At 36.2% G+C, this 24,307-nt stretch overlaps 1 protein-coding gene across 3 annotated transcripts in view; it reads left to right on the top strand.

Annotated features, from left to right (window-relative positions):
- The window catches only part of USP47 (ubiquitin specific peptidase 47), a 104,498-nt gene that overhangs the window by 47,590 nt on the left and 32,601 nt on the right, over positions 1-24,307 (top strand). For all 3 annotated transcript variants that reach the window (XM_070803673.1, XM_019974846.2, XM_070803674.1), the window contains 3 exons: positions 1,578-1,723; positions 2,261-2,340; positions 4,733-4,882. In XM_070803673.1, the coding sequence (XP_070659774.1) occupies positions 1,578-1,723; positions 2,261-2,340; positions 4,733-4,882 (376 nt within the window). The remainder of the gene's footprint in view (positions 1-1,577; positions 1,724-2,260; positions 2,341-4,732; positions 4,883-24,307) is intronic.

Genomic DNA, 24,307 nt, shown 5'->3' with positions numbered 1-24,307 from the left:
AGACTATGTGTATATATGTTTGTATATATCCATATTTAAATAAACCCTAAAGTCAGACATTTGTTTTTATGAGTATCCTATTATAATACATGTAATACACTCTTGTATATTTCTTTACAATATCCATAACTTTTATTTTTTGACGTTTTAAAGTACAGATAAACTGATTTTTTTCCTCCCTTTTGTGTTACTTCTGAGAAACACCATTGTAATTACTGTAAATATTTATAGTAATAAAGTACTAAATAAATACAGTATCTAAAGTAGTTTTGGAACTTTTGATATTACAAACAACATTATATTACCATTAAATTCATATGTAAGCTCATCTGAATTTACTTGAAAAAATTGACATGTTTTTCATTCAGCAGGTATTTGTTACCCAGCGTTTATATGTGGGTGCTTGATAGATAAAGTTAGAAATAAGGTCTTTGTTCTTAAGTAATTCACAGATCTCTTCACAGTAGTAATATATGTATTTTTTAAAGTAGTTGAAATAACATTTAAGGATGACTTAATGCCATGAGAGTTTAGAGAGAAGAGAGATTAACGAAACTTGGAGAAGTGGCTTATTTAGCAGAGCAAGTAGAACTTGAGGTCATCATGAAGATAGGTATGGTTTGGCCAGGTAGAGAAGATTAAGAGGACGTTATAGACAGGAGGACTTTCAAGAGCAAAAATGAGTAAGTTCATCATGTAGAACTAAAGAAAGGATGGCTCCCTTAAAAGGCTGGACTTTGTTGGACTACAGACAGGATAGGACTAGCATGAAAGATAGAGTTCCGTTTGTTTATTCTCTTCACTTATTCTGTAGCAGCCAGAAAGAACCTACCACTTTAGGTATTTGAGCATGAATTATGGAAAATTTCCAGCATACTAAAATAAACAGTGAAATGGTATAATGAATTGCTCTGTACCCATCACCCAACTTTGGATATTATCAACTCAGGATCAGTCATTTTCGTCTATAATCCCCCATTCTGATTATTTGGAAGCACATACCTAACCATATCACCTGTAAATTATATCTTAGGTCACTGCTAAAATTTCCCTGATTGCTTCATAATATCTTTTTTAAACAATTCAAAGCAGGATCCAAACAAGATTTGTGTATTGAAATTGACAAGTCTTTTAACCTATTTAATCTATTTTTTATTCCCTTTGATCTTTTTCCACATTGCAATTTATTCCTTGGAAATATATATGTGTATCAAAAACGGATGGCATTTGTCCTATAGTTTTCCACAGTTTGGATTTTGATGGTCAAATGCCATAGTGTCATTTAATATTTTGTTACCTCTATTATCTGTGAGTTAATAATTGGGACAAGAATCTTGACCAGATTCACGTTCAGCGATTACTCTTAAATAACCTTTGCCTTTTATTCATGTTGCCTAAATTGCTTTCTAAATTTATGAATTAGAATATTTCTTTAGATATTAATTGCTTTAGTTAATACCCAAGCTCTGTAAAATCCCCAGAGTTAAAAATTTACTTTTGTTATGGTCTTAATGTTAGTTATGCTCTAAAGAATAAAAATATGTTATGAATAATTCTCAAACATTTCATTCCAATAGGTGGGAATTTGAAGAATCTGAAGAAGATCCAGTGACAAGTATCCCATACCAACTTCAGAGGCTTTTTGTTTTGTTACAAACCAGCAAAAAGAGAGCAATTGAAACCACAGATGTTACAAGGAGCTTTGGATGGGATAGTAGTGAGGGTACTAATTCTCTTGTAATGATAAGTATTTGCAATAGTCAAAGGAACTTGAGAGACTGTATTATAAACAACATATCAACATCTTTACTTTACCTTTTCATTGCTTTTTGGTTGGTGTTTAAAAATAGCTTGTTTTTAAAATTTAAGCTCCGAGGCATAAGTTTTTGATCCATTAAAACTATCTTGTAAAATAAGTTTGGTTATACTCTATTTTTATGTACTTAAACTAAATTTTTTTTAATGTGTTAGCTTAGATTTTTATTAACATATTTCTCGACTCTACAGTGAAAAGTAATAAAAATGGCAAATATTGTAGCACCATAAAGCCTATGCTGCTTATAAAATGTTGAGCTCTCTTGGTTCTTTTTCATATGATTGCCTTTTTATGATTCTAATATATATTTTGTGTTCTTTTTAAATCTAGCATTATTTTGTGTAGATTTTCCCGTATTTCTGACAATTTGCTTTTAAACAACAAACTAATATTTCATTATACTAAGTTAATAGCTCTTTTTAATTAAATTTTATCTTAAAATAGCTTGGCAGCAGCATGATGTACAAGAACTGTGCAGAGTCATGTTTGATGCTTTGGAACAGAAATGGAAACAAACAGAACAGGTAATTTATCTCTCAAGTTGAGAGTATATTCTAATAAATTATTAATTCCTTAAAGTGACTTTATTTTATTGGAATGTTTTAAAACTTGGGCATTAGCCCAGTTGTTAAAGTACTGAGAGTTTCCTCATCTTTAAGGAGGTTGGGCCCTGTGACCTAGATGGTCTCTTTTTAGCTGCTGCTGGTAAGTCACTTCAGTCGTGTCCGACTCTGTGCGACCCTAGAGACAGCAGCCCACCAGGCTCCCCTGTCCCTGGGGTTCTCTAGGCAAGAACACTGGAGTGGGTTCCCATTTCCTTCTCCAGTGCATGAAAGAGAAAAGTGAAAGTGAAGTCACTCAGTTGTGTCCAACTCTTAGTGACCCCCATGGACTGTAGCCTACCAGGCTCCTCCATCCATGGGATTTTCAAGGCAAGAGTACTGGAGTGCGGTGCCATTGCCTTGAAAACTATGTAATTCGTGTGTGTGTGTGTGTGTGTGTGTGTGTGTGTGTTAGGGGTGATTTTTGAACAGTATTTTCAGATAGATGCTAAGTAAATTCAGTGTCTTAATCTGTAACACATAAAGTGTACATTGTAAAGTATATTCATCTAGCATTACCTTTTTGACCAGTGAGGTATATTCATGCTTTTCACACTTAGTGAGAGATGCTCAGTCATGTCTGACTCTTTGCAACCCCAAGGATTATATACATTTCTTGGAATTCTCCAGGCCAGAATACTGGAGTGGGTACCCATTGCCTTCTCCAGGGGATCTTTCCAACCCAGGGATCAAACCCAGGTTTCCCACATTACAGGTGGATTCTTAACCAGTTGAGCCACCAGGGAAGCCCTTTCACACTTAGGATCCTTGTTAATCTGACCATATTCTTAAATCCAGTGGAAGGAGGAACAGATTAAAAGTGGGAAAACTTTAGATATATCATTGGAATGAGGCCTAAGGCTGAACTAAATGAGGCTCAGAACTCATTACCGAGGCGGGTTTATGCTAAGTGTAGTGATAAAAGATCATTGGAGGCCAAAAGAGGAGTCTGGAGGGTAGCCCAAAGGATGTACTGTCTGATGGCTCGGACTAGAGTTTTTCAAACTAGACTGCAGTCCATTCATTTATGAGATTAATTTAGTGAATCTACACAGCACTTTTTTTTTTTTTTTTCAAAAAGGAATAAAATAGATATAAGAGAAGCACCACATAGTAAGGGTAAGTATTGTTTTATGCCACTTTTGTTACAGTTATATGTACTAGGTTGCAATGTAAATTATTTTTTTACTGTGGGTTGCTAGCAAAACTCTTTGAAAAACGCTGGATTGAAACACTTAGAAATGCCCTCTCAGAGAAGACAATCAGATATAGCTGGAGCAGGTTAATGAAGAAGGCTTCATTAAACAAACAATATTAACGTAGACAGTTATGGTGGATCCTAGTTTGAAGGCTTATAAATCCTCAATACTTGAAGAGGTATAAATTTATGAAAGAGGCAAACTATGATTTCCTTCTTAACCTATTCTTACTTAAGAAATATTGGAAAAAATTTACATTTATTTAGTGATCTAGATTCTCTACATAATCTATAGGATTGTATTTTTGTAACCTTATGCAGATGGTATTAGGGGATGTTTCTTTTCGTAGGTCTGTTTGTGGGTCAACAATTTTATTAAGACCAGCTGGGGCATTCTTTCTGAGTTCCCAAGTTTTGGTACAGGAATCTTGAGGCAAGACATTCACACGGAGGGTCCTTACTTAGGGAGTTACCTATCTCCTTTGGGTCAAAGTAGCCCCCAGTTGACTTAAGTTTGGGGAGTAGGTGAGAGATTCATTCTTTCTAGGTGAGGATATATTGAGGGAGATGGAGTTTAAGGTTTCTTTTTAAATTTATATTTGTTTAAAGTACAGTACATTTTCCCTTCAAATTATTTTATGTGTATGACTGAAAAAAGTTTTATTTGTATCTTGAGATAGAGGATATGATTTTAGAAATCAGAACATATTATTGTGAAAATAGTGATATGTATATGTAAAGCTATAGAGCCAGTTATTTAGCTGTGTGATTGTCAATATGCCTAAAATGATGGATTGTGATGTATTCCCATCCTAATTAAATATAATATGGGGCTTAGTAGTAAAGTTAGTTGATAACTAATTTCAACAAAACATTTTAATAGTGGGATTTTTAGTGATATGAGAATTGAAATAGTTCATTTTTGCACATTCTTATTTTGTCTTTGTTAAGCTTTGATTTTTTTTTTCCTATAGAATTTTAGATTATATAAATCTTAAAGCTTTCTAAAACTTCAACAGTAAGAATCAATATCCTTTTGAAACTCATTCTCAAAGGCATAAAGTATTAACTAATTTTAAAGGAACCCTTTAAAAATTCAAATGTTCTTATTTCTAGGCTGATCTTATAAATGAACTGTACCAAGGCAAGCTGAAGGACTACGTGAGATGTCTGGAATGTGGCTATGAGGGTTGGAGAATCGACACATACCTTGATATTCCATTGGTCATCCGGCCTTATGGGTCCAGCCAGGCGTTTGCTAGTGTGGTGTGTACCTTTCAGCTGACTGCTTGTGTATCCATACACAGAATACATAATAGCACAGTGATATAACATATCCTAAGGTAAGTATCATCCTAGACACACCTTCTTGGGTCGTTAGTCATTCCTGCATTTAAACTAGCAAGATCTAGAAGATTTTTGACCCTTCAGTGAGTCCTAATAGTGCATGTTTAAGAGAAGCAGTATATACAAATGTACTGCCTCATGGCTCAATCTTTTACTCTTTTGTAGAAGTGACTAGATTATTTCACTTTATCTTTTTTTAAACCTCTATAAACAGTCTATTTTATAAATGCTACTTTTTAACATTTATTTTTGGGGGGCCTTGCCAGGTGGCTTGTGGGGTCTTAGTTCTACCAGTCAGGGACTGACTGGGCCCTTGGCAGTGAGAGTGCAGAGTCCTAACTGCTGGACTTCCAGGGAATTTCCTATAAATACTGCTGTTGTTACTTTTTTTTTGGCAGTACTTTTTTGTTTTGAGAGTGCTCTTTTGTTCCGTATACTTTTGTGAGAAGAATAACCTCTAGTTATTAAGACAAACACAGACCATATTGTTTGAAAAAGTATTCCTCTTTTAAAATTTAATTTTAAAATGACCCAGGCATTTTATAAGCACAGATAATTTGAAGAATCAGAATTATATATAATTAGCTTATTTATATATCATCAAATTGGGTGATTAAGATTTTCTCATTTCTCCTTTTGTTCTCTGTTTTTAACTGCTTTTTGGTAATTTTATTATTGTATTTTATCCTTACATTTGTGTATTTAATTGCTTATACAAAAGGAGAGTCATGGAAGGAGTTAAATTGACATTTAAAATTAGAATTTAGAAACATTCATTCAAACCTATTATGAGTCAGGGAAAACTTTCACAGCTAAGATATCTGAAAAAGTCAAATTTCATCATGATGATCTTACTTATGCTGCAGTCAGGCTGATGGTGGCTTGCAGGTAAAATCAATGTTCTTAAAACTAGTCCATATTTTAGCCTCTCAAATAGCATTTCAACTGTGATTTAGTAGTCTCTAGGACAACTGATACCCTTTGCTTTTTTCTCCTATTTTTATATGACTGTCAGGCAGTAACAGCAAGAAGTTATGGGATCAGTCAGTGGGAATTCACAGTAACTTTCCAAGACAGGGGACGATTTGGCCTCCTTTGCTTTTTTTAAGTGCACGTTTTTCTTTTTATTTATTTATTTATTTATTTTTTGATAGAAATGTGTTTGTTTATTTGAAATTTAAATTACACTGGTGATCCTGTATTTAATCTAGCCATCCTGCTGCTGCTGCTGCTGCTAAGGCGCTTCAGTCGTGTCCGACTCTATGCGGCCCCATAGATGGCAGCCCACCAGGCTCCCCCATCCCTGGGATTCTCCAGGCAAGAACACTGGAGTGGGTTGCCATTTCCTTCTCCAATGCATGAAAGTGAAAAGTGAAAGTGAAGTCGCTCAGTCATGTCTGACTCTTAGCGACCCCATGGACTGTAGCCAACCAGGCTCCTCCGTCCATGGGATTTTCCAGGCAAGAGTACTGGAGTGGGGTGCCATTGCCTTCTCCAATGTTTTTCTTTTTATTGAAGTATAGTTCCTGCACAATATTATGTAAGTTACAGGTGTACGATTCAGTGATTCAGTGATTCAGTCAGCTTCCTGAACAGATTTGAAAAATTCTGTTAAGTACTTAATAATACCCTTGTAAACTGCCATTCTAGGTACATGAGATTGGCCTTGGCTTGAGTGGCTAGTTTTATTTTTCATTTTTGTTTTGTTTTTACTTTATTTTGTCAGTTTTTGTCAGAGACATAAAAATTGTTAAGATTTATCTTTCAGTGAATTATTTCCTAACTCATTTTAAAACTTTGGCATTTCTTTAAGGAAATGTACTAGGGAAGTGTTCAGTAGTCCCAAGTGATGTACACTGTTTTTTCTACTTTATTTATGAAAATATTTTTATGTAAGATTTTTCATGTATATGTTAGTTTTTTCTTACATATTCATTGAATTTTGAGGAAGTTTTATTTGTGTTAAGTTGGAATATAATATTTGAGTATTCAGCAAATATAATACTTGAGTATTCAGCTATAAAAAAATAGCTGAATCTTTTTCATTATTTGCCTGCTGAATTGTTACCACTCTCCTCAGTACGTTACAGACACAGCAGTGAAGTGAATTGGAGGATATTTTGGAGAAGTGGAAAAAGTCACATTTCTGAATGGAATTCTCCAGTTCTATCCTACATTGATATATGGATGATGGTGGTGGTGATTATTCAGTGGAAATTGAAAATTACATCTATGAAGCAGGATGTAAGCAGGTTTATACACACATGCGCTAATAGGGCTTGCAGAAGGGAACCTAAAACTTCCTAGATTTTGCTGGAGTGTCTTGAGGGAAATTACAGCAGGTGAGACTACCCAAGATAGGGGTTCTAAGGAGGATACTACCTTCAGAGAACTTTAGTTAGAGGTAAGTGATTTCCCTTTATTTTCTGAATTCAAACTTACAACCTACACTTCTTGAACTGCAGAAATCATCATATAACATCTAAATTTAGTGTTATATCACTGCTTGCCATTGTGTATTTTGTTAGTGCTATGTGTTTTAAAAAGAATTCAGTATAAATGTGGATTATAAATATCTAGTTAAAAGAAGCATTATAAAATGTTGTTCAGACTATTATAATATTTGGCCTTAATTTAAGTTGAACTCTTGTAAAATTTTATTTTTTTACTCTTACCAGTGGTCTTAGTATATTTGCCTTATTGGCTGTTTATACATACATACACAAACATACTTGACTACATGCACACATATGTACACACATATACTTACCTTCATACACAGCATTGATGGTTATGTGTTTTGCTTATTACATATTGTGTTTACTGAGCCACAATAGTTAGGTGTATTCACTGTGGTTAACACTTGGTATTTAATTTCAGATCAGTAAGTATGAAATTCTGTTAAAAATCAGAGGTTTTTTTGTTTGTTTCTTAACTTCGTCTGAAACACCCAGTTTCTGAATTGTTTTATCTCCATATTTAAATAAATTAACATGAGAGTAATATTTAAAATTAAGTAAGAATGGAGTTGCCACTTAGTTAATGTATCATTATAACATCTATATATAACTTTGGTTATTTTTCAGCATGATTGATAGCAGACTAATTTTTAAATAAGTGCTAAAAATTGCCTATATAGTTTTTTAAAACAGCTTTTCATCCTAATGTTTTCTTTATTGAATTATTTCTTAGTTGTTATAACTGTAATATTTATTTTAAGTTTCTGGTCTCCATTTTGTCTGTCCAAGTAGTGTAAAGGGTTCTGCTGCTATTCCGTCTCTCAAATTGAGTTTTGTTCAGCACTAGTCTCCAATAGGTTTAATAGATGTTTGGAAGAAGACTTCTGATTAAATAAAATTGGGAAGCTGTGTAACTGTAATACTCTTTGGGAAGTTTACAATGCGCATTTAATTTTAAGTGCCCTCCGTGTTCCTGTAATAGAGAAATCAACCAACCTTTTCTCTGTGGGACAACTGTTAGTATTTCAAAGGATACTAGGATTCTGAGGAACATATTCACAAAATATTCTAAGATATTTTGTGGAGCTCTGCATTAGACTAAGGTGATTTAAGGAAATATCTACTTTGTTACATTAATGTTTATGTCCTTGTAATGTTGAAGGGAATGAGAATACTAAAATAATATGTTTCTAATTTCCTGTTATTTTACATGTCTTCTTATTAATCCTGAAAAAATAATATCAGCCAAAAGATTACTTACATTAATATTTTAAAAAACTTGATTCTCACTGATTTATTAGGTAATTAGAACTGTCTACATAAAATCAGTCTCTCCGAACTTTATAATCAAAGAAACCTTGAATCTGCTTATTGCAAGCATATTTGAGAGTGTATTATTTTAAGAAGATCTAAATGGTATAACCTCATATGTTTGATATTAACTAGAGGAGAGCATTCTACTTAATAGTAAATTTTAAACACTATCTTTTTATAGGTAGTTTTATTGAGTTGCTTATTCAGTGGTAGTTACTATTCTAGGCCATTTTTATTAGTATAGTTTTTATTCTCTTTTGGGGTAAGTACATTTAAATATCTGTTTATTATGTCAAAATGTGTTCAAAAGTCTAAAACTGGATTTGGCTGTATGGTTCCTTGTAGTGTCTTGGGAAAGATGAGATTAGGTGAAAGACCTTTGTTCCCTAAGTAAACACAATTTAATGACCATCTTAAAGTTTTGCATAGAAAATTGTTAAATTCATACGCATTTGTGAAATCATAAGTGTTCCAGATATTTAGTTTAGACACATTTATATCATAAGTGCTACCCTGATTTAACAGGTAATTTGGACATTCTTATATGGCTGGCTTGGTCACATAACTCATTTGGTTGGTAGAGTAGTCCAAATTTGTCCAAGTATGTAAGCATCACATAAAGAAAACTCTCTTCCATGGACTCTATCCTCATTTTTCCAGGAATTTGTGTGGTTGAACATAGTGGGAACCAGTTTAAAAAGTGGGGACTTTTGCTTTCAGGATGATGGAGTAGATGTACATTGCCCTATTCCTCCCGCTTAAACAACTGAAAATCTTGAACATTATATATAAAATAAACATAAGAAGACTCTGAAAGGTGGAGAAAAGGCATAAAGACTAGGGACCTCAGGATCAAGGAATGACATGGGGTGAGTTCCCTGGGTTTTATTTTTGCCTAATATATCCCAAATTTGGAGCTGAAGATGCTGGTAGGCTGGAAGTAGCAAATAGCACAGACTAATAAGTCTGCTGTCTCTAGCCAAGAGACTGGGGAAAGGACAGCCTGGCAAGGCACAAAACTTAGCCAGTAACTGCTGTGCGGTAGCCAGACACTACCAGAAAGATTGTGGCCCTAACCCTAACCTATGTCAGCTAACGCTGGGTAGGGAGCCTCGAAGTTGTAACAAGGCGCTCCAACCCCCTGCTGGGGTGATTTCAGAGAAGACTGACTAGGAGCCAGAAGTTTCTTCTCTCCTGGGCAGTACTGAACCTCCCCACTGCCATTCTCCTTTTACTGTGGTTAATTGTTGTTAGAGACCATGTGGGGAGCCTAGCCTTACCCTCCCACCTAATAGTAAAAAGGTGTTCCTTCCCCTTCCCACTGGAGTAATGTTAGAGGAGGCCTAGATGAGAGTCAGGATTTTTACCACTTCCCACCTCCCAGATAGGGAGGCTAACCCCTCCTGTCTGTGGTACCAGTGGAGGCCACAGAGGAAGCAGTGACAGATGTTAGAATTATCTGACAAATATTTTAAAGCAACCATCATAGAAATACCAATACATCAGTGAAAGTTTCTAAGCCCACTTGGAACAAATGAGAAAATAGAAAGTCCTGAGGAAAAAATAGCAGATATAAAGAAAAATGAAATGGGAATTTAGAACTGAGAAATGCAGTAACCACAATTAAAAAGTTAATGGATAGGCTCAACACCAGAATGGAAGAGACAGTGTATAGTGAACCTGACAATAGAACAATATAAATTGCCCAGTTTAAATAACAGAAGTACAGTGGGGGGTGAAAATCTTTAGGGACCCATGGGACTAAAACAGAAGGTCTGACATTGGTGTCATTGGAGTCCTGGAAGGAGAGGAAAAAGAAGACAGGGCTGAAAAAACACTTGAAGAAATAATGCCTGAAGACTTGCCAAATTTGGCAAAAAGCATAAAGCTGCAGATCCAAGAAGCTGAGCAAACCGCAAACAAGATAAGCCAAAAGAACTTTATATCAAGTTCGGTTATAATTAGACTTTTGAAAAGGAAAGACAAAATATCTTGGAAGCAGTGAGTGAGAAAAGGTACCTTTTTTATGGAGGAAAAACAATCTGGTTTCTCATAAGCAGATCTGTCATCAAAAACTATGAAGGTCAGAAGGAAGTAGCACATTTTTCAAGTGTTGAAAGAAAAGAGCTGTCAACTAGAGTTTTATACACAGCAGAAATATTATTCAGGAATGAAAGGGAAATCAAGACCTTCTTGGATGAGGGAATCCTGACATAATTTGTTACTAGTAGACCTACCTTTAAAAAATGGCTAAAGAAAATTCTCTAAATGGGAAATGATAAACCGAAGGCATATTGGAACATTAGGAATGAAGAAAGAACATGGAAAGCAAAACTTCAGTTCAGTCGCTCAGTCGTGTCCGACTCTTTGCGACTCCGTGAATCGCAGCACGCCAGGCCTCCCTGTCCATCACCAACTCCTGGAGTTCACTCAAACAACGTCCATCGAGTCGGTGATGCCATCCAGCCATCTCATCCTCTGTCGTCCCCTTCTCCTCCTGCACCCAATCCCTTCCAGCATCAGAGTCTTTTCCAATGAGTCAACTCTTCCCATGAGGTGGCCAAAGTATTGGAGCTTCAGCTTCAGCATCAGTCCTTCCAATGAACACCCAGGACTGATCTCCTTTAGAATGGACTGGTTGGATCTCATTGCAGTCCAAGGGACTCTCAAGAGTCTTCTCCAACACCACAGTTCAAAAGCATCAATTCTTTGGCACTCAGCTTTCTTCACAGTCCAACTCTCACATCCATACATGACCACAGGAAAAACCATAGCCTTGACTAGATGTACCTTTGTTGGCAAAGTAACGTCTCTGCTTTTGAATATGCTATCTAGGTTGGTCATAACTTTGCTTCCAAGGAGTCTTTTAATTTCATGGCTACAGTCACCATCTGCAGTGATTTTGGAGCCCCCCAAAATAAAGTCTGACACTGTTTCCACTGTTTCTCTATCTATTTCCCATGAAGTGATGGGACCAGATGCCATGATCTTCGTTTTCTGAATGTTGAGCTTTAAGCCAACTTTTTCACTCTCCATTTTCACTTTCATCAAGAGGCTTTTTATTTCCTCTTCACTTTCTGCCATAAGGGTGGTGTCATCTGCATATCTGAAGTTATTGATATTTCTCCCGGCAGTCTTGCAAAACTTAGGGTAATACAATAGGCTCCTTCTCCTCTTGAGTTTTCTAAATTATCTTTGATACTTGAACCAAAATTATAACACTGTCTGGTGTGATTCTAAATATATGTAAAGGAACTATTTAAGACAATTATATTACAAATTGGAAGAGGTACAAAGACAGTGTACTTCACTTGAACAGTTAAAAGAATGGGACCGATAGACTAAAAGTTTTGTGTATGTAATATAACATGTAGAGCAACCACTGAAAAAGAGATACAATCAGTTCAGTTGAGTTCAGTTGCTCAGTCGTGTCTGACTGTTTGCAACCCCATGAACTGCAGCACGCCAGGCCTCCCTGTCCATCGCCAACTCCCAGAGTTGGTACACTCAGAAGCATTATCAATAAATTGAAGTAAAATTTAATTCAAAAATTTTTTTCAGGTTATCCATAGGAAGGCACAGAAAAGAAAACAAACTAAAACATTAAAATAGCAAACTTAGTTGCATGTAAGTAGTCTAACTATACCAAGTAAAGGGCATCCCTGGTGGCTCAGACAGTAAAGAATCAGGCCGCAGTGCAGGAGACCTGGACTCAGTCCCTGTGTCAGGAAGATCCTCTGGAGAAGGGAATGGCAACCCACTCCAGTATTCTTGCCTGGAGAATTCCATGGACAGAGGAGCCTGGCAAGCTACAGTCCAAGGGGTCACAAAGAGTTGGACATGACTGAGCAACTAACATACATACCAAGTAAAAGGAAGAGATCGGCATATTAGATTTAAAAAATGTGACCCAACAATATGCTAGGTACAAAAAACAGCTTTTAGTATATTGAAATGGCAGGTTGATAATAAGAGGGTTGAAAATTATATATCATGTAAACATTAATCAAGAGAAATGAGGCATGGCTATATTAAAAGGAGATAAAGCTGACTTTAAAGCAGAATTACTAGAGACAAAGAAGGGCATTGTATAATGATTAAAAAGGTCAGTCCATCAAGAAGACAGCAATCTTAAATGTGTACAAACTAAGTTACAGAGCTGCAAAATATGTGAAGAAAAAGCCTTTCAAAATGAAAGGAGAAATTGACAAATCTACAGTTACAGTTGGAGACTTCAGTGCCCTCAATAATTGATAGGTAGAATCTCTAGACAAAAAATTAACAAAGATATGGAACTTAACAATATCATCAGCCAGCAAGCTCTAATAGATATGAAACTGTGCACTCGAAAACAGCAGAGTACACATTCTTCTCAAGTGCCTATGGACTACGTATGAGGATAGACCATATCCTGGGCCATAATACAAACTTCAATTTAAAAGAATTAAAATCAGAGAGAGTGTGATTCCACACTGGAATCAAATTGGAAATCAATAACAGTTAATTGGAAAATCACCAAACATTGGGAAAATAAACAATGCACTTCTAAATAATCCATGAGTCAAAGAGGAAATCTTGAGGCAAATTAAATACATATATATTTTTTGAATGGAAATGCAGATGTGTAACAGAAATTTTGAGACACAGCTGAAGCAATACTACAGAGAGGAAAGTGTTAGTCTCTCAACCCCATGGCTCCTCTCACCATAGAACTCTCCAGGCAAGAATACTGGAGTGGGTAGCCATTCCCTACTCCAGAAAATCTTTCCAACCCAGGGATAGAATCCTGGTCTCCCACATTGCAGGCAGATTCCTTACTGTTTGAGCCACCACAGGGAGGAAAATTTATAGCTTTAAATGCTGGCCTTTAGTATAAATTCTTCCATAAGAAAAAATAGAAAATGTTATGTATTAATAATGTAAGCGTCCACCTAACCTGGAAAAAAGAGCAAAAGAAACCCAAAGCCAGCAGAAGGAAGAACATAATAAAAGAGCAGAAATCAGTGAAACTGAAAACAGAAAATCAATAAAAGCAGTTATTAGAAAAGATCAATCCAACTGATAAACCTGTAGCAGGACTGACAGAGGGGAAAAAGGTAAGATAAACATTTCCAGTATTAAGACTGAAACTACTACTATTACAAACCTTGTAGATATCAAAAGGATAATAAGGGACAGTTCTGCACATATAATTTGATGACTTAGTTGAACCAGTGCCTTGAAAGTACTCATCTTATATGGCTTAGATAATTTTAATAGCCCCATAACTGTTAAGATATTAAATTCATCATTTAGAATCTCTTAAGAAAATCTGTTAAGTTGGAAAGTTTTCACTGGAGACTTGTACCACATATTTTAGCACAGTGAGCACCAGTTCTTCACAACCCCTTTCAAAAAGAGGAAGGAACTCTCCCCAATGTGTTTTATGAAGCTCCTCTCATCCTCATACCAAACCAGACAAAGGCAGTTAAACAACAACAACAAAAAAACCCTCAAAATTATGACCAAGCCAGTTTCCTTAATGCATATAGATGGAAAAATTCTTGTCAAAATATTAGTAAATAGAGCTAAGCAATATATAAGGAGAATTATATACCATGACGAAGTAGAGTTCATTCCAGGGATTCAAGGCTGGTCAGTATTTTAAAAATCATTGACTGTAATTTACCATATTAACAGAGACAGGAAAATTGGCATGATCGCATTAATTGACTTAGAAAAAGCTCTTGACAGAGTTCAATAATCCACTCATGATAGAAACCCTAAAAACTGATAATGGAGGATAATTTTTCTTAAACTTATAAAGAACATATTCAAAAACCTACAGCTAACATCATACTTTGTGGTGAAAGACTGAATGTTTTCTGCCTAAAACATCAAGGTTATCTCGGCAAGGATGTCTGCTCTTACTCATTTTAGTACTGGAAGTCACAGCCAATACAATAAGGCAAGAAGAACAAATAAAAGGTATACCAATTAAAGGAAGAAATAAAATTGTTCCCCCTTTTTAAATAACATTTTTTTTTGGTACAGAAAACCCCAAGGTATTTGTCAAAACAAAGCAAAACCCTGGAAAACCAATAAGTGATTTTAGAAGGTAGCCAGATATAAGATAAACATAAACAAATTAGTTGTGTTTCAAAATATTAGCAAAGAACATGTGGAAAGTGAAATTAAAAATACAATATCATTTACAGTTGTGGGGGGAAAAAACCCTTATGTGTAAATATAACAAAATATGATCTGGACCTATGTACTGGAAACTATAAATTCTGAAAGTAATATTTGAATGGAGAGACATACTCTGCTCATTGATTGAAAGAGTCACATGTTGAAGATGTCAGTTCTCTCCCAAATTGTGTAATTTTAATGAATTCCTTTCAAAATCTGACAGACTTTTTCAACCTCATTCTAAATAACATAAAATAGCTAGAATAGCTAAAAGAATTTTGGAAAAAGAATTAAGAAAAATCTGTCTAGTTGATTTCAAGACTTATTATATACTTACAGTAATCAAGGCTTTCTGATATTGGAAGAATAAGCAATAGATCAGTGGAACATAATAGAAAACCCAGAAATAAATCCACACAGATAGCCCAGCTGATTTTTTAGAATGGCACAGTGCAATTCAATACAAGAAGGATGGTCTTTTCAACAAATGATGTTAAACAGTTGGGTACTTTTATTTATAAAACTGAACCTCTACTTAAACCTCACAGCTTGTACAAAGATTAGCTCAAAGTGGATCATAGACTTAAACATAAAATGTAAAGTTATAAACTTTTAGAGAAATAGGAAAAAATTTTAGATACAGGGTTAAGCAATTAATTCTTAGATTTGATACCAAAAAGTACAGTCCACAAAGGGAAAAATTGACAAGTTGTATCTCTACATAATTTTTAAAACATTTGCCCTTTGAAAGCCAAAGTGAGGAAGATAAAAAGAGAAGCTACAGACTGGGAGAAATTATTTGGAAAGCACATATCTGACAGAGGACTAGTATTTAGAATACATAAAGACATCTCGAAACACTGTAATAAAAAACCCAAACAGTCCGTTTAGACAGTAGGCAAAAGACAAAAACATTCTAAGAGCATATACAGATACCAAATAAATACAGGAAAAGATATTCAGCATCTCTAGGGAAATGCAAAGAGCTGGACATAACATGACAGCTGAACAGCAACAAAACAAGTGCAAATTCAAACCTTATGAAGATAACACACTACCAACAGAATGGCTAAAATAAAAAATAATGGCAGCACAAAAAACTGGCAACAGTGTGGAGAAACTGGATCACTCATGTTTTTGGTGGCAATGTGAAGTATTATAGGCAGTTTCTTATGAAGCTAAACATGAAGTGACCATCAGATCAGATCAGGAGATCAGTCGTGTCCGACTCTTTGCGACCCCATGAATCACAGCACGCCAGGCCTCCCTGTCCATCACCAACTCCCGGAATTCACTCAGACTCAACGTCCATCAGTCAGTGATGCCGTCCGGCCATCTCATCCTCTGTCGTCCCCTTCTCCTCCTGCCCCCAATCCCTCCCAGCAGCAGAGTCTTTTCCAGTGAGTCAGCTCTTCGCATCAGGTGGCCAAAGTACTGGAGTTTCAGCGTTAGCATCATTCCTTCCAAAGAAATCCCAGAGCTGATCTCCTTCACAATGGACTGCTTGGATCTCCTTGCAGTGCAAGGGACTCTCAAGAGTCTTCTCCAACACCACAGTTCAAAAGCATCAATTCTTCGGTGCTCAGCCTTCTTCACAGTCCAACTCTCACATCCATACATGACCTTAGGAAAAACCATAGCCTTGACTAGACGGACCTTTGTTGGCAAAGTAATGTCTCTGCTTTTGAATATGCTATCTAGGTTGGTCATACCTTTGCTTCCAAGGAGTAAGCGTCTTTTAATTTCATGGCTGCAGTCACCATCTGCAGTGATTTTGAAGCCCAGAAAAATAAAGTCTTACACTGTTTCCACTGTTTGCCCCTCTGTTTCCCATGAAGTGATGGGACCGGATGCCATGATCTTCGTTTTCTGAATGTTCAGCTTTAAGCCAACTTTTTCACTCTCCTCTTTCACTTTCATTAAGAGGCTTTTTAGTTCCTCTTCACTTTCTGCCATAAGGGTGGTATCATCTGCATATCTGAGGTTATTGATATTTCTCCCGCCAATCTTGATTCCAGCTTGTGTTTCTTCCAGTCCAGTGTTTCTCATGATGTACTCTGCATATAAGTTAAATAAACAGGGTGACAATATACAGCCTTGACGACCTCCTTTTCCTATTTGGAACCAGTCTGTTGTTCCATGTCCAGTTCTAACTGTTGCTTCCTGACCTGCATACAAATTTCTCAAGAGGCAGGTCAGGTGGTCTGGTATTCCCATCTCTTTCACAGTTTTCCACAGTTTATTGTGATCCACACAGTCAAAGGCTTTGGCATAGTCAATAAAGCAGAAATAGATGCTTTTCTGGAACTCTCTTGCTTTTTCCATGATCCAGTGGATGTTGGCAATTTGATCTCTGGTTCCTCTGCCTTTTCTAAAACCAGCTTGAACATCAGGAAGTTCACGGTTCACATATTGCTGAAGCCTGGCTTGGAGAATTTTCAGCATTACTTTACTAGCATGTGAGATGAGTGCAATTGTGCGGTAGTTTGAGCATTCTTTGGCATTGCCTTTCTTTGGGATTGGAATGAAAACTGACCTTTTCCAGTCCTGTGGCCACTGCTGAGTTTTCCAAATTTGCTGGCATATTGAGTGCAGCACTTTCACAGCATCATCTTTCAGGATTTGAAATAGCTCAACTGGAATTCCATCACCTCCACTAGCTTTGTTCGTAGTGATGCTTTCTAAGGCCCACTTGACTTCACATTCCAGGATGTCTGGCTCTAGGTGAGTGATCACACCGTCGTGATTATCTGGGTCGTGAAGATCTCTTTTGTACAGTTCTGTGTATTCTTGCCATCTCTTCTTAATATCTTCTGCTTCTGTTAGGTCCATACCATTTGTGTCCTTTATCGAGCCCATCTTTGCATGAAATGTTCCTTTGGTATCTCTGATTTTCTTGAAGAGATCCCTAGTCTTTCCCACTCTGTTGTTTTCCTCTATTTCTTTGCATTGATCGCTGAAGAAGACTTTCTTGTCTCTCCTTGCTTTTCTTTGGAACTCTGCATGCAGATGTTTATATCTTTCCTTTTCTCCTTTGCTTTTCACTTCTCTTCTTTTCACAGCTATTTGTAAGGCCTCCCCAGACAGTCATTTTGCTTTTTTGCATTTCTTTTCCATGGGGATGGTCTTGATCCCTGTCTCCTGTACAGTGTCACGAACCTCATTCCATAACCTCCAGTAATTATACTCTTTTGATTATCCCAAAGAAATGAAAACTAATTAGATGTTCATAATGTCTCCAGTTTTAATATTCCAAAACTGAAATCAGCCCAGATGTCCTTCAGCAAGTAAATGGATTAACTGGGGTGCATACAAACCATAGAATACTACTTATTAATAAAAAGGAACAAACTGCAATACACACAGAAACTTGAACGAATCTCCAGAGAATTATGCTGCATGACAAAAGCGAATCTCCAAAGATTACATATGATTTCATTTATATAACATTTTGGATACAACAGTTTTAGAATTGAGAGATTAATCATTGCCGGAGCTTATAGAGTAGCTGAACCCAGGGGAAGCATGGGTAGGTGGTTACTATAACAGGGCAACATGACTGATCCTTGTGGTGTAGGAATTGTTCAGTCTCTTGGCTGTGGTGGTAGATACATGAGCCTATACAGGTAATAACATTATATAGAGCTTACTGTACACACATGCACAGAGAAATGAATACACTGAAGCTGAGAAAACTGGAATAATATTGGTGGGTTATATCAATGGCAGTATCCTGATTGTGATATTATACTACAGTTTTGCAAACTAGTTACCTACCATTTGGAGGAATCGCAGCATGTACAGGAGGCTCTGTATTACTTTTTATAATTGTATATGAACCTTCAGTAATCTCAAAGATTGCAATTAAAAGTAGATAGCTTAAGTAAAAATAGAATCTTTTTCCTACTTTAAAGAGAAATACAAAGTATGTATTCTGAGAAAGATAGTTGACTCTGTAAGGAAGACATAACTGCATATCAGTAGCACAGAATTGCTGAGTATATTAAAATCAGTTAGAAAATAGTTATCAGTGGTAGTTCTAATTTATCTTCTGTGGTTCAGTTTTAAAAATAAAATATGAAGTAGTGAATGATGGAGAAAGAATTTTATTTGTAAGTTAAGAGTTAAATGAGGATTTATAGGCAATACTGTTTCTTGGTTCTATCTTTTGATTGCCCTATACCTAGATTTTCTATATTTCTTAATCAAAGAACTAAGGATATAAGAATTCTCTATATTATGTTCTGAATGCTGAAGAATAGGGTCTAAAAACTTGTGTACAGTTACACTTTGTGTAATATATAAGGAGGTGTAAGTTCTAGAAAATAAAGCTATTATCTTCACTCTGGAATGATAAAAAACAATCACAGTCAACCCAAAGCTAGTTTGGAAAAATGACTCAAGAATAGTTTACCATACTCCAGAGGACAGCTCGTGGTAAGCGTGAGCTTGCTGTGTGTGTGTGAGTGTGCATTTATAATGGCACAGTGTTTATATTTTGTTCCATTTTTATGATCTATAACTTGTTTTTTAGCATCTAAAATATAGTTTGGCATGATTTTGTTGTCTCATCACATTAGGTGAAGATAAATGTATATAACCACATTAGCCCATACATACTTTATTTGTTGAATCAACAGATCAAACTAATTTTTATGGCTGGCTAATCTTTATTTATAATTATTCTAGTGGCAACTTTTTAAAAAGTGAATAGGAAACTAAAGAAAATTAATAGTATAGCTTTAACTGGTTTGTGAATCTAAAGGATAATTTCAGCTGTCTGAATCTACATAATCCCACATGCCTTCCCCAAACCATAGGCAAAAAGGAACACTAGCAAAACCCAACTGACCCGTACCTTTTGGAATACTAGGAGACAGAATAATATGAACTTTAAATTACATGAAAATAGCAAAATTATCAAGTTCCAGGAGACCTTCCAGTATTGTTGCAAGTGTGTGTGTGTGGAGAGTATGGAGTGGGACACTTTAGAGACTCCATGAAACAGGAGTGGGGATTGGAAGACTTGAATGAAGATGGAATACCCTTAAATGAGAAAGTACAGCAGTATGTGCCAAAATAGTGAACTCAGACTTGGACTTGATAGTTTATAGCACCAGCTACACAGAAGGAATTTTAGAGTGAGAAGGGTTAGAAAGTGACAGCCTTGGAGGAATTTTGCTTCTAGAGAAGGAGATAAACCAAAAAGGGATGATGCCCCTGAGTCATAGCAGTGAGGAGAAAAGAAGAAGAGAATGATACTGCAAAATCAAAGGGGACACCAGCCTCTTCTTCACCATTACCCATTCACAAAATGGCACTTTACTAAGTAAAAAGCCTCTTGATGAAAGTGAAAGAGGAGAGTGAAAAAGTTGGCTTAAAGCTCAACATTCAAAAAATGAAGATGATGGCATCCGGTCCCATCACTTCATGGGAAATACATGGGGAAACAGTGGAAACAGTGTCAGACTTTATTTTTTGGGCTCCGAAATCACTACAGATGGTGACTGCAGCCATGAAATTAAAAGACACTTACTCCTTGGAAGGAAAGTTATGACCAACCTAGATAGCATATTCAAAAGCAGAGACATTACTTTGCCAACAAAGGTCCGTCTAGTCAAGGCTATGGTTTTTCCTATGGTCATGTATGGATGTGAGAGTTGGACTGTGAAGAAGGCTGAGCGTTGAAGAATTGATGCTTTTGAAGTGTGGTGTTGGAGAAGACTCTTGAGAGTCCCTTGCATTGCAAGGAGATCCAAGCAGTCCATTGTGAAGGAGATCAGCCCTGGGATTTCTTTGGAAGGAATGATGCTAAAGCGTAAACTCCAGTACTTTGGCCACCTGATGCGAAGAGTTGATTCATTGGAAAAGACTCTGATGCTGGGAGGGATTGGGGGCAGGAGGAGAAGCGGACGACAGAGGATGAGATGGCTGGATGGCATCACCGACTCGATGGACGTGAGTCTGAGTGAATTCCGGGAGTTGGTGATGGACAGGGAGGCCTGGTGTGCTGTGATTCATGGGGTCGCAAAGAGTTGGACACGACTGAGCGACTGAACTGAACTGAAGTTAACAGAATGTGCTCACAAACTAAAGAATGCCATCCACAAAATGACTATGGGAAAAAAATTAAACAGCACAGCTGTTGAAAGAAAACAGAATATACGTATTAAAGCATTTCAGCTGATGAATAAGTCTGGAAATAAACACAGCCCTGAAAAAGGAAACCTCAAAAAAATAACCACAAAATAGGATACTGTAACACGGTACTCTGGACTAAATTAAGTATTCCCAAGCAAGCAGAATAGAACCTGGTATTCAAAAATGTAAGGAGAGGAATGGATTAGAAAAACAAGAAATGCAGGGTGAGCTGATCGAACTTAGGAAGGAAATTGAAGAAAAGATGGAACTACATTAGAAATGAAGAACTAGTTATAAAATACTAGAGAGAAAATAGGATGGAATGAAAGCTAAGGAAGAATATAGAAAATGAGATAAAGTAAAAATTAAGATCTCAAAGCAAATGATTATAAAGGAAGACTGGCAAAGGAATCCAACATAATTGGACTGTGTGAAGCATAAAAACACGGTAGAGCAACACTTATAAACTATAATCCAGGAAAACTTTCTGGGAATTGGGGAAGTTTAATCAACTTTTTGAAAGATTCCTTCCCCCCTGCCCTCAACATGCCTGGAAAAACAGATCTGGAATGATCAACTCTGAGACATATTTTAATTGACTTTTAAACTTGAAGGATAAATTGGACTGGCATCATATTTTTGAAGAGCAACATGCAAGTCATAGCAACAGAATAGCAGTTTCAAGGAAGTAAAAATTGTAAGCCAAGGATTTGCTATCTAGCCAAATTTTTCTTCAATTATTATGGCAGTAGAAAATCAAACTTTGAATATTGGGGGACTCATTGATTATTTTATCTGTAAGCCTTGAGTTTATTAGAGGGTGAGCTCCATCCACCCAAGAGACCACTGGGGAAGCTTCAGCAAAAGGACTGTGAGCATTTAATATATATAATTAAGGACTAAATAAAACAAGGGTGAGGACATGATAGAAGAAAGTATGAAATACTGTATCTTGATGTACAAAGAATGCCTCTCTTAAAAAAGGAAAAGAAAAAAGAGAAGGGGGTATAGAATGAGGAGACGGTTAAATGGGGGGAGACCAGGATACCATTTAAAATTGGCAGTCTAGACACTAAAAACTTAAGGAAAAGGAGGAGGAAGGGTTAAGAATACTAGCAAAAGTGTATATAAATACATTAGAACAAATTACTAGCCTTCCTAAATACCAAAAGAAAACATAGAAAAACAGCAAAGAAAAGCACCATGTAGGAAAAAACAGCAAATATTAATAGAATAATTAAAATACACAATAGTGACTGAGATGGAGTAAAACATTGGTCCTATTAGATGGGTTTAAATTCCCTGTTAAAAGTAAAAGATCGTCGAATTGACTTACAAAACATTAAAATTTGGGTTAAGCAAGAATCCAATAATGGATGCTAAACCAAGGTGAAAACTTGTTAAGGCTCAGTACTTTTGTATGGTCTCCCAAGTGTCTCCTTAAAAATTGCTTATTAGTTGGAGGGAAAGAGACACGTGTACCCCCAATGTTCATCGCAGCACTGTTTATAATAGCCAGGACATGGAAGCAACCTAGATGTCCATCAGCAGATGAATGGATAAGAAAGCTATGGTACATATACACAATGGAGTATTACTCAGCCATTAAAAAGAATACATTTGAATCAGTTCTAATGAGGTGGATGAAACTGGAGCCTATTATACAGAGTGAAGTAAGCCAGAAGGAAAAACATAAATACAGTATACTAACGCATATATATGGAATTTAGAAAGATGGTAACAATAACCTGGTGTACGGGACAGCAAAAGAGACACTGATGTCTAGAACAGTCTTATGGACTCTGTGGGAGAGGGAGAGGGTGGAAAGATTTGGGAGAGTGACATTGAAACATGTAGAATATCATGTAAGAAACAAGTTGCCAGTCCAGGTTCGATGCACGATACTGGATGCTTGGGGCTGGTGCACTGGGACGACCCAGAGGGATGGTGTGGGGAGGGAGGAGGGTTCAGGATGGGGAACACATGTATGCCTGTGGCGGATTCATTTTGATATTTGGCAAAACTAATACAATTATGTAAAGTTTAAAAATAAAATTTAAAAAAAAATTACTTATTAGTTGGAAAGAGGAAAATGTAATAACCATATATAGTGAAGAAACTGGGCAGTGCCTTGACCAGGTGATTGAAGTTAGTATCACCAATAGGGATGTTAAGGACATCATGCCCTTTGACTGTGATACCCTTTGAAGAGTACATCATTACTTATGTGAGTACATCATTACTTACGTAGTAGTTTAGTAAGGAAGGCATAAACTGAATCTAACCGTGAGGAACATCAAACAAACCCAAATTGTGGAACATTTTATAAGATAACCTAGCCTCTTCAAAAATTGTTAATATCATGAAAGAAAGGCTTTGGAACTGTTCTGATAAAATGAATCTGAAGAGGCGGTCATCCAAATGCAGACTTTGTTCCTGGATTTGATTCTGTACTGGATGGGGAGAAATACTGTAAAGGACATTATTAGAATAATTGACAGAATTGGAGTATGGACTGACAAATTACCAATATTAAGTTTTCCTGAATTTGATTAACTCCTTTGTTTTTATAAGAATATCCTTTTTCTTAAAAAGTCGCATTGAAGATTAACGGGGAAAGCGTGTATGAACCTGCTCTCAAGTGCTTTGGAAAAACACATGATGTGAGTGTAGGTGGGAGAATGATAAAGCAGAGGTAGCAAAAGGTTAAAAGTTGGTGAGTCTGGGTAAAATGTTTAAGGGAATTTCCTGTTGTTCAAATTTTTCTCTGGTTTTTAAATTTTAAAAATTGTAGCTCTGATTGTGAACTATAAGCCAGAAATCAGTACATACATATAGTTTCATAAAGTAGAATTTGAGTTATGTAATTTTCTCACTCTCCCCCTTTTTTAAAAATATATCAAGTGTTGTACTAGTTCAGTTTCCATTTGGAAAGCTCAACTGATTTTTATCAGTCTGTGTTAAGCTATAGATGTGATTGCTCTTAAAGCTTCTTTTGCTCTTATGTTTTTGAAGAATTTGCCTTTTTCATACTTAAAATATGCTCTAGAAGGGGAAAAAATCATTTTCTAAATGTGTTCTTTTCTATGACCTCCTGTAAACTACTTGAATATATGGAGAAAGGCTGGCTATTTTTGGTCTCCCTCCCCAACCCTATTAATGCTTCTTTGTGTTCTGAGGACAAAATTGGAGATGGGTGAAGTTAGAAGCTCCCAAAGAAAGGCAATGCCAAAGAATGCTCAAACTACCACACAAGTGC

Source organism: Bos indicus, chromosome 15 (genome assembly GCF_029378745.1).
Source record: "Bos indicus isolate NIAB-ARS_2022 breed Sahiwal x Tharparkar chromosome 15, NIAB-ARS_B.indTharparkar_mat_pri_1.0, whole genome shotgun sequence".
Taxonomy (NCBI): domain Eukaryota; kingdom Metazoa; phylum Chordata; class Mammalia; order Artiodactyla; family Bovidae; genus Bos; species Bos indicus.
This window is presented reverse-complemented; position numbering and strand designations above follow the sequence as displayed.